Below are 11721 nucleotides of genomic sequence, written 5' to 3'. Positions count from 1 at the left end.
GTCTTCCCGCCCGGCCGCGGTTGGGGGTGATCTTCAATTCGGGAGTTTGGCTAACAAACCGCTGTTTTGGGTCCATTGTCGTTGACATTACAAAGACATTTCCACTGGTGTTACTGAGCTACTGGTATCGTTGCGCAACGTTGCGTGGCTAAAGGGTACAGCAGCGTCCGGTAAGTGCATACATACTTATGGTCAGGAGATACATCTCTTGAGTGTATAGTAGCTGTGTAAACATGTTCAGATCAATTAAATTTCATGGGAAACTTTGGGAATACACCCCAAGTATCCGGAATTCCCGCTTATCCGGCACTTCTGAATCCCCGCGGTTGCCGATTACTAGGGGTTTTACTGTACTACGACCACCACCACCACAGCTGTCACTTACCTGTTGAAGTTTTCTAGTCCCCAGGAAGTGTTTTGTCGCCTTAGCACCACAGTCCACCCGCCTGTCTCCTTGGCCTCGCTCAGACCCATGTCACAGAAGGCACTGACGGGAGCCTTTTAGGCCACCAGGCGAGAAATCAGGCTTTGTCAAGCAAGGAGGTATAATTTGGAGAAGGGGGTGGGGGGTAGGGTAGGTGAATCGAACAGGTATAAAAAATGAATGGAATTGAAGAGGAAGCTATAAGAAGGGGAACATCTGAAATTCAAATCCGTCTTCAGGTATTTTCCTTGATTATCTTAGCGTGGCAATATAGCCCCTCCCTCTTCTCTGTTCAACTCTCTCTCTCTCTCTCTCTCTCTCTCTCTCTCTCTCTCTCTCTCTCTCTCTCTCTCTCTCTCTCTCTCTCTCTCTCTCTAAACAACACACCTGTGGTTCGAGTGTTGGGTAGGTGAGATACACTTTGCTCGGGGCATCGGGCTGACGCCAGTGTATGTCTGCACAGTCTAGTGGATAGTAGCGGGGACTGGTCGTGTTGGTCTGTAAGGAGTAATAGAGGATAGGAAAGAAAGGTATGCGTTAGTGTTTGTAGTAGTAGTAGTAGTGGTAGTAATATAAATATCAGTTGTAAGAATAATAATTGTAGGAATAATAGATACATCTTCATAAAGGTTATTGTTCAAACACCAAGGCTAATGTAGAAAAAAAATTTCAGACACTTCATTTATTCGGCCCAAGGGACTTCACTGCAGAATGGTTTGCCCCCAAAACTGATGTGTTGGTTTATAAAGTTTTATCAGAAGGTTGTATTGTTGCTGATAATCAATTCTAGGGGAAGGTGGTTGTAAAAATGGATAACTATTTTTGTCCTCACGCATCAAACATTTATATGCAGATACATATAGTCATATAGCTCTAATATGATGAAGAATGCAGCAGCCTCATCCTCCCTGACCATATTCACTTCTCTTTTTATTAGTGTTTCTCTGTGGACCTATCCTCTCATGGGTCCTGTGACCCTGTCCACGGCTAGCTGTCACAATGACCCCTGACTTTGGTTACTTCGGGTGGAGCCTCTAACCCCACCCTGAAGTAACTCCACTCTGAATCTAATCCCGATTCATAATAAGAAGTGGAGGTCGGGGTCGTGGTAGGTAAAGTTGGGGCATACGCTATAGCTGCGCATGGCCGCGGTGCTCATCTCCTTCGTATTGGCTCTTGAGCCTGTTGTGGGAAAAGCTCATCACCCCGCGACACAGGGCCAGTGTGACATCCGAGATACAACAGTTTACCTTCCCCAGGTATCCATTTATCGACCAGCCCGAGAGGGAGGATGAGCAGCTGGGTGAGCTGCACGCTGACTGCCCGGGTCGGGATTCGAACCCGGGCCCGCGGATTCGTAGCTAGGCATGCTAACCTCATTCCAGTTTTGCTGGGGTAACCGACCGCTCAGCGAGCTCCCGCGGTTATCCCCATCGGGTGAGCCTGCCGCTTGTGACGCGTGGTGGGCAAAGCCGACGAGGGCATCACGAAAAAGGAAGGGCCGCCTAGTCCACTTTTTTGTTTTGAGGTGGCCGGAGTGGTACAGGTGCGGCGTCCGCCCGCAGAACCAGACCCTGCATTAACCTTCGGGGAACTCTTATGGGTTGGTTCCTGGAAGGTCCTGAACCTCTCGGAGGATCACCGACTGGCTTATCTAACAAATGTGGTATAAACTGGAGGTGGATATAGTAAAACTCTTTGAGAAGTGGAAGCCTCATAGTGTCGAGGTCGGTAGGCATGGGGGTGGGGGTGGGGGGAGATACACCTACTTTTGGTTCGGCATAAGTAATGGTTTACGTTTAAGTATATACATCTTCAATCAACTGCAGCTATTTGTGATTGAGGTTACTCATGTTGATGGGCGTATAATGGAAGTGAGGCTGAAGCACACCTTGGGCTACATGTCTCGTTACTGTGTATGCTCCTACTCAGATGAGTGAAATTGAAGAGAAGATGGTCTTCTATGCCAAACTCAACTCCATATACAACCAGTGAAACCTTCGGGGTACACTTATTGTTTTGGGCGACTTGAATGATATCACTGACACTGACAGAGTTGATTATGATCATGAGTTGTACCCCATGGTTCTGGTACCAGAAACACCAACAGCTCTCTCCTGAATTTGGCAAGATTTAGAATGCTTAGAATTGCAGGTTCATGATTCAGAGAACAGACCTGAACCGGTAGACTTTGCAGAGGAATGTAGGGGTAGCTTAGGATGTTGATCACATCCTTGTATAAGCATTTTTGGGAAGATCCTTCAGAACTGCAGGGTTTCCCGAAGTGCGGAACTCTTTGCAGCTAATCATAAACTTGTTGCTGCAACACTCAAGCTAAATATCAAATCAAGAGGAATTTCGAGGTAAAATCATGCCGTTTTTTAACTCTAGTGACTGGAAGATTTGGCATGCGTCCATGAATATACAATGAGAGTCTCAAATCGGTTCACTGTGCTCGGCACCCTTGAGGGCACCGTAGATTTGTGGGATAACTTCAAACTTGAAACTCCTCAAGCTGCAAAGCAATGCAAAGAAGAACGCCCGAGACCGTGGAGTAGTTTTGGTTTGGGGGAGACGCTAGACTCTGGAGCATATCGAGGAGAGTCGTATTGCCAGACTTGTTGAGAATCGGGACAAAAATAAGTGGGGTTGACAAGAGTCTCGCTGAAGACATTGAAGGCCATTTCAACGCAAATGACCTCCGAGCTGCCTACCGAACCCTAAAGAAGCTTCTATTTGAGCCTCACTCTTAGTTTAGCCCAATCTGAACAGCAGGCGGTGGCTGAATGGTTAGCGTGCGGGCGCGGCTTCCAGGAGGACACAGGGTCGCGCCCCTCCCGCCGTTACAAACATACTGGCAAGTTTTCAGTCACTGCTGAGTGACTTAGACTTCCCACATACTGTCCTGAAGACTATATCAACCCAGGCTCTAGATTTTTTCTAAAAGGAGGGTCAAAGACGAGCTCCGGGTAGCAGTATGAGTCAAGCAAAATGGCGCCACTTTAAACACATGCCTGCGCCATAACAGGCTGGCCCAACCGAGAAAGCCTACCGGCGCTATTGGCAAAAAGTTAAAAAGGAAGATGGTATTCCTGCGTCTGACATGGATGGGCAGATAGCTCGTTGGGCAATTGTACACGGCGAATCCCCAGAGCAAGCAGCTCCTAACTGCTTGGCTACAAATAGCGGATGTTGAGCCACCATTTAAAGAAAGCCCAACCTTGACGAGGTCAGAGAGGCTGTGGTAAAGTTGAGAGGTGGAAAGGCAGCTGATATTTGTAACATCAGTGAGGAGCTACTTTAAGCTGGAGGTGAGGTCATGGGCCATGGGTTGCATGCGAACTTGACTATTGTATGGCAATCTGGTAATACTCCTTGCTGAAAGAGGGTGCTGGTCGTTCCAGTATGGAAAGGTAAAGATGATCGTCAGGACTGCAACAACAACCGCAGTATTACACTGCCCAGTGTGCCCTCAATTGCTCATGGGAATTCGGAGCCACCTCCTAAAACAAGAGACCTGAACAGTACGGGTTTACGCCTTGTAAGTCTACCTATCCAGCAATGGTATGAATACAAGAGGAAGTGGAAGAGGAGGAAATGGAGGAGGAGGAGGAAGAGGAGGAGGACCTTTCTGTGTTCATAAGAAAATTACAGCAATTATCACTCGTGTACTTACTGGTGTGGTGACGCCTGTGATGCCGATAGCAGACTGCTGTGCCTTGCTTGCCGCCTCTTCCACATACAATGTAGCCTTCTCCACCCTTGCTGCCACCTCTTCTACCCTCGCCGCCACCTCCTCCACCTTCGCTGTCCCATCACTGATCCTTGCTTCCACCTCTTCCACCCTCGCCGCCACCGCCTCCACCCTCGCTTTTCCATCATTGATCCTTGCTTCCACCTCCTCCATCCTTGTTGCTATTCCGTCCACCTTCCTCGCCACCTCATCCACTTTCACTGCTGTTTCATCCACCCTCTCCGCTGTTCTGTCCATTTTTATCGCCGCCGCCTCGACTCTCGCCACAGTCGCCTCCATCCTCGCCATGGCCGATGCAGCTTCATCGGAGCACCTGGTTGATTCTTGAGTTTCTTGGTGTGACTGTACGGCCACCGCACAGAGGTCACACTTTTGGGTCAATGAGGTCAGGGTCGCAGCTAGTTTATTGATGTCCTCGAGAATCAAAGCCTCGGCGTTAACTAGCCTGTCGGTCACCAAGTCACCCGTGTCTTCACCAAGAGTCTCAATTTTTTTCTTCAAGTTGGCCTCCAGCGTAGAGAGGTGGGTACGAACCGTTAGCAGTGAAGCTTCAGAACTACGACTCAAGATTTCGATCTGTCCCTTGAAGCCGGCCAGAACCTGAGGGTGGAGGGATAAATGAGAGAAGTTGTCCAAGAGGTCCCTCAAGTTAACATGCCGGCGCTATAGGCAGCACCTAAAAAAAAAGAAAAAAAAGAAAACATGCCTCGATTACACGGGCTACAGCATCCGTCCATCAGTAATGCACCCCGTTCCCATGTCTGTGTCAAAAACAAAGCTAGCCACACGGCAAGATCTTAGGTACGCATTTTACTAACACGTTTCTCGAGGAATGTTGAAGGAGGAGCTGCATCACTAACTTTTGATGCTCATTAAATAGTCATAACATGATGGTGATATATAAGGGAATGATTTCATGTAAACAAAAGGTAGACAAAACGTGTCAAACAGCCTCCAAAACGATGGGATGAATCTTTTCCCAAATGGTCATATGGTGACTGATGATAATATTTATCAGAGTGATTGGAACGGACACCATTTAAGATCGTATTCTTAAACATCTCGTCACCTTAGTTTGCCTGTTTGAAAAACCTCTCGTAGAAGTATCTGGGATTTCCATGGGCTGTTTTGTGACCCTAATGATAGTTTTCCACGACTTCTGAGCCACGAAAGGAAATATCACCCATGAAAATCCGGTTAACCTTCTCTGTGGCCTTGGAAAATGTCCCCAATGGGAGCCCGATACGTTTATGACTATGGACCTTAGTACCTGAGCAGGGATGGCGTCCAGGCTGTTCCAGACCGGCTGTAGTGGATCCTCGGGACGCGTGGTGAGGGAGGCTGTGTCGGCTGTGTCGCCCAGGCTGGCTAAAGCTGACAACACTCCCACACACATGACCGCAAGCACGATCTGGTAGGAGGATTGGTCTTGTCTGGGCATGGCAGTGGTGTTGGTCGAGGTGGCGGTGGTGGTGGTGATAGTGTGTCACTCGGTATCAGTCGTCGTTGTCGTCCTAGTTGCATTATTATTGTTGTTGTTATTAGGGTAAAGATTCGTTTTAGGTCCGTGCCAGTATCTCAATACCTACCTTATGAAATATCATTATCTCTTTATATATCTTTTCTACAAACCTTCAACAGTCATGGAAACGTTTTGAAAATACAATGCAAGGACTTTTTTCTTACTCCTGAAAATAGGGAATAATGTTTACGGAAGCGCGTCGCCTCCTCTGGCGACGGTGCAGCCGGTGTTGCGAGAAATACCTCCTTGCTGAAATAAGTCACATATATATGTGAGGGGGGGTCCAGTGGGGGCGTAGCCCCCCTAGTTAGAAGGGGGGGGTCGAGGGGGGAGCAACCCCCCCGTTAGCAGGTCGTAAAGTTCGGTTGGAGTAGTTTAAATATGCTCCCCGACCCTAAACCTTCTGCGAGCTATTTTGCATCTGCGGCGGCTGCAGCGTCACCGCGGCCGCCGCCAGATAAGGCGACGCGCTTTCGTAAATATTATTCTCTATTTTCAAGAGTAAAAAAAAAGTCCTTAAATTGGATTTTCAAAGCGTTTCCATAACTGTTAAAGGTTTGTAGAAAAGATATATGAAGAGATAGTGATGTTTCATAAGGTAGATCATGAGATACTGGCACGGTTCTAAAAAGAATCTTTACCGTTATTATTATTATTATTATTATTATTATTATTATTATTATTATTATTATTATTATTATTATTACTATTATTATTATGAGTAGTAGTAGTGGTAGTAGTAGTAGTAGTAGTAGTAGTAGTGGTAGTAGGCTAAAAGAATACAATGAGGTCACGGCCCCTCACAAGCACAGATCTGTATTACCTAGATTGGACACGCCTATTTTGTTTACATTGCGCGCCGCGAGCGGGCTTGGCGCCATTTTGAAAGATTGCACCACCAAAATATTAACATGCAAACATGGTAAGGAGCGCACTAAAAACAGCTCCCAAAACCTTAATTCTGGTCCGATTTCAAAAATGTAAAAACCGACACAATCAGGAAAGAGAGTTCTATCTGGATATCTAACAAATGACAACTATCATTTGGACATATGCACATATGCAGGGTGTGAATATGAAGGCCAGGGCAAGGAGTTCCAAAGAAACTCTTGTGAATGGCTCATTTTTTCTATTTTGCTCAATTTGATTTTTTTTTAATTATATTATGAGGATAGACTGTAGGCCTACTGTATGTGTAGGCTTTCAAAGACAACGACTGTTTTGTAATTGTATACTTTATTTTAGGCTACATAAAAAAGAGGTGGTCACCAAAAATTTAGGCAGGTATAAAATAATATAATATTCATTCCCATTGCTTGACTTGCCCTCACACATTTTACTGTCCCTTAAACAACACCAACTTGTTTAGTTTCTGTCGCACACTCCTGGCCTGGAACTTTTGTGTGTGTAGCCTAGCCACATGATAGTACCTCACATTGAAGTAGATCTTGACCAGCAAACGGACCAAGTCATAACTGTGGTTGTCTATTCCTTGTGCTGTATCCATAACATGCGAGTGCAAACACAGGACATCAGGGTCAACATCTCGTAATACAAGATACTGCAGTCGCACCAGAAAGTTGAACATTTATTTGGTAATTTGCTAAAACTACAGAAAAGTTCCCACTTATAAAACCTCCTCCAGTGGCTGACCATTAGGTCTACCAATCTAACCAAATCTACCCTAACATAACCAATCCTAATATATCCTAAACTATCCAATTCTTACCTAAACCAGTCTATCCTAACCTAAACTAACCAATCCTAACCTAACCTGATCTAACCTAGTCTAACCTGTCTTAACCTATCGTATCCAAACACATTTCCGTATCGATTTTTAGTATTACATTGGTCCTACAAGACCATTATATGCATTCCAGAGTGGTTATTAAGTACTCACAGCAGAAAGAATATAACAGCAAATCTTATTATCCACCTACTTCACCCTATCAGAGAGAGATCAACATTCCACAAACTCTCTGAACAAAGGGCTGGGAGTGGGAGTGTTCTCTGTTTTACACTCGATTTTCGGGTATTATCATATAAAACTGTGACCAAAATTGACTTACTTATGAAATGAGATTCCTCTACTCTTCGTAACTTTATTTTTGTAGTTCTTGCAGTTAATTACAAAGCACTGGGTGCCTTTTGTTTCTTCTTTCCGCGTTTTCCCCACGCTTTCCCCATACAGCTGATTGACTGGCGCAACCTTTCAAAATGGCGCCTGTGAATCTCGCCCGCGGTCACGTGATATCCAATCTAGCGAAGCTAATATATATCTGTGCTCACAAGGATATAAGGCGGCTCCTGAAGATGGGTTGCTCACCAAATTCCCTTTCCGTCCATTAAATGCATCTAATTTTCGTTTAAAGGTTTCAGTTGTTTGCCTCAACTACGTACCGACTCAGTTTGTTCCACTCGTCCAGCACTTCGTTTTTTTTTTTCGTTTTCTTTTCTGATCTTAGATACATCCAGCTTATTTATACCCGTTAATGTGTGTTCTCACATCAGTTTTTAATGTAAGCACTTCATTTAAATCGCTCTTGTTAATCCCATGAATCCATTTAAACAACTCAACCAAATCCTCACGCAGTCTACCCCTTTCCGAGGAGTGCAAATTAAGTAGTTTTAGTCTGTACGGGAAGTTCCTAAGTCCCTGGATCATTTTAGTCATTCTCCTCTGTATTGTTTAAAGGGAATATATATTCTTCCTGTAATAGGGGCGCCAAAACTGGACAGCATGGTCCAGGTGATGCCTAACCAGAGCCATATACAGATTGGGGGTAACTTCTGAGCTCCGGTTGTCTGCTCTTCTCGAAATTAAACCCAAGACTCTATTTGCGCTGTTTCTAGCTATAATACATTGACTTCTGAGTCGAAGATCAGAGCTCACACGCTTACCCAAATCCCTCTCGCAGCTGGAGTTATTTAATGTGTATTTACTTTGGGGGTTATTTCTTCTCAAACGAGGGACGTTGCATTTGTCAATAGTGAACTGCATCATCCATTTTTCGCCCCACCCATACAGGACATTTAGTTACTCTTGGAGTATCTCAGCATCGTTGTCTGAATTGAAAAGTCTTCCTATATTTGTGTCATCAGCAAACTTGCTTAAGTCGCTGGTTAATCCGTAGTAAAGATAGATCGTTATTGTACATGGCAAACAGCAATGGGTACAAAACTGATCCCTGTTGGACTCCACAAGTAACTCAACCCTAACCCGATTTATCATCATTAACCTGAACCCCCTGCGTCCTGTCTCTAAGCCAGGCCTCGACTTTACCCTCTGTCCCGTGGGCCTTTATTTTAGTAAGGAGTCTTTGGAGTCTTTGGCGAATGCCTAACTAAAATCGATACAAACAATATCATAATTTCCGTCCCTATCTGCCGCTTCGTACACCTTTTTGTAAAATGTCAAAAAAATTGTTAATGAACCCGTGGTGGGAGATATGGATGAGCTTGTGTTTCTCTGGGAAAATTGTTAGAATCTATTATAGCAAAAAATATCCACGACCATCTAGATTCTAGAGTCAAGATGGTCGCGGATATTTTTTGCTATAATAGATTCTTATAATTTTCCTACGACTGGCATAGAGCTAATTGGGCAGTAATTTGACATTATTGATTTATTACCTTTCTTATAAATCTACACAACATTGGCCATTTTCCATAATGACGAAACTACGCCAGTGTCAAGAGATTTCCTAAAGGTTCTGGCCAGTGGCCCGGAAAATGTCTCTAGATTCCTTGAAAACCCGCGGGAAAATTTCATTTGGACCGGGCGACTTGGTTTCCTTTAGTTTGTCTCGTTAATGACTTCCTCCCTGGTTATTCTGACCTCACATAACATTACTTTATCCCTCTCCGTGAACACATGGGGGGCTTAAAGCAAAGACGACGCATCTTCATTGTAAATACCGACAAGTAATGGTGAAATAAAGTAATTATTAATACCGACATTTAATGCTGAGCTTGTGTCCCTATTGACGAAGGGCCTTCCATCCTAAGATCTAAATGGCCCAATATTACCCCAGGCATTTGTTCCGTACAGCTGGAAGATGCCCACGATACATGTTACCATGCCTCGAAGCCCTTTTTATCTTCTGAAACAAGACGGGAGTGACATTCTCCGCATCGTTTGGGAGCCGATATACGCCACCTAAAATAATCTTGTCCCATGATTTCACAATTTCTATCCTCAGGGCTTGTAATGCCACTTAGTAATGCAGCTTTGAAAGTTTTTGTCTCCCAAAAAAATCTTTGGATTGTCAAATTAACGTTGTTACGGGATAATTTAGCGCACTATTCACCGAAATATAATGCTTAGTGGAAGATAAAATCCACCACCAACAAGGCCATTGATACATTATCAGAAAAGCCTAATAAAATGTGCTCAGCCCCATTTGTCCAGTTTCCACCGTAATAGTATTTCCATTTGAAACTGGCCGGTGGGGTGTTGGCAGCTGTGGGGTCAGCCCCGCCCCGCACCTTGCCACACACCCTCAGCACCTCTCGCTTCCTCTCATATGTCAGCTATTTACTACTTTTAAATGGTTAAATTATATAATTGGATAATCCAATAAGGTCATACAGTGTTCAGATTGTTTCGTTTTTAGGATAACAACAAAGATTTTGTATAAGTACCACAACACTTGACAAAGTTGTATTCCAACGATGTCAAATAGTGGTATTTATACAAAAAAATTCCAATTATCCTAAAAACGAAACAATCTTAACACTCTTAATAGTGTGTGTATGTGTAATTCACCTATTCACCTCTTGGTCTGCTGCGGGTCTCTCTCGAAGACAGCCAGCCGTTCCCCAACGGAAGACCACAGAGCTCGTAGTACCGATCTTCGGGTAGGACTGAGACCACTCTAACACAACACACCGCGACAACGAGATCACAACTCCTTGCCTGACGTCGCGTACCTACTCACTGCTAGGTGAACAAGGGCTACACGTGAAAGAAGATAAACCCAACTTATCTTCATCCGGTCGGGGAATCGAACCCCGGTCCTTCTAGTTGTAAGCCAGACGCTCTACCCCTGAGCTACCGGGCCGTGTGTGTGTGTGTGTGTGTGTGTGTGTGTGTGTGTGTGTGTGTGTGTGTTTACCTAGTTGTGGTATGCGAGTGAGGAGCCACGCTGGTACTGTCCTGTCTCTATATCTACTATAATCCTACTTGGCCTTAAAATCATGAATGGTCTTTGCATGGACCACATCTCTTTCCATGCCGCTTCAGGTCTCCTCCACCCTTTGTGGAAGCTGTTCTTCTTTATGTCTTTTCTACAGGCTTCCTTTTTCATCTTTCTCCTATGGCCTCTTGATTCTCTTGTATCCCACATTATTAGATCTCCTTTGTCCACTCTTTCCATCCCACTCAGCACCCTGTACACCACAATCAGATCTCCTCTCTCCCTCCTCTGTTCCAGTGTGGGTAGCTTCAGCTGCTTCAGTCTCTCTTCGTATGTGTGTGTGTGTCCTGGAACCAGCTTTGTTGCTGCCCTCTGAATCCTTTCTACTTTCCTTATATTTGTCTTTGTGCTCGGTGACCATCCTATTGCTGCGTATTCCAACCTTGAACGTGTAATGGTTACAATCAATTTCTTCATCATCTCCTCATCCATATAATGAAAAGCAATATTTATGTTCCTCACCAAGTTGTTTGTCTCACCTACAATTCTGTTTATGTGTTTCTCTGGCGACGAATTTTCCGATACAGTAACTCCCAGGTCCTTTTCCATTGATGTTTTCCTAATGCTTTTATTTCCCAATGGATATTTGCTTAAAATTCTTTTTATGTATTTTCCAAACTCCATCACACTGCACTTTCTGATGTTAAATTCTCATCTACCCATCAACGGCTCCATTCCCATATCTTATCCAGGTCCTGTTGTAGTGCTTGACAGTGCTTTTCACTTGCAATGCTTCTCAGCAACTTAGCACCATCAGCAAACAAACTAATACAGCTGTTCACTCCCTCCGCCATGTCGTTGATGTAGATTGCAAACATGACCG

General features: G+C 44.6%; 1 protein-coding gene across 2 annotated transcripts in view; it reads right to left on the bottom strand.

The window, feature by feature from the left end:
• Positions 1-364: 364 nt before the first annotated feature.
• LOC127002267 (uncharacterized) overlaps positions 365-11721 on the bottom strand; it is a 14882-nt gene continuing 3525 nt past the window's right edge. For both annotated transcript variants that reach the window (XM_050868078.1, XM_050868079.1), the window contains exons 2-5: positions 5449-5692; positions 4101-4778; positions 812-922; positions 365-498 (exon numbers count right to left, since the gene is read on the bottom strand). In XM_050868078.1, coding sequence (XP_050724035.1) covers positions 382-498; positions 812-922; positions 4101-4778; positions 5449-5619 — 1077 coding nt within the window. In that variant the 5' untranslated portion in view covers positions 5620-5692 and the 3' untranslated portion in view covers positions 365-381. The remainder of the gene's footprint in view (positions 499-811; positions 923-4100; positions 4779-5448; positions 5693-11721) is intronic.

The sequence above is a fragment of the Eriocheir sinensis genome, chromosome 22, assembly GCF_024679095.1.
Source record: "Eriocheir sinensis breed Jianghai 21 chromosome 22, ASM2467909v1, whole genome shotgun sequence".
NCBI classification, from domain to species: Eukaryota; Metazoa; Arthropoda; class Malacostraca; order Decapoda; family Varunidae; genus Eriocheir; species Eriocheir sinensis.
Note: the sequence above shows the minus strand (reverse complement) of the source record. Positions and strands in the feature narration are given on the sequence as shown.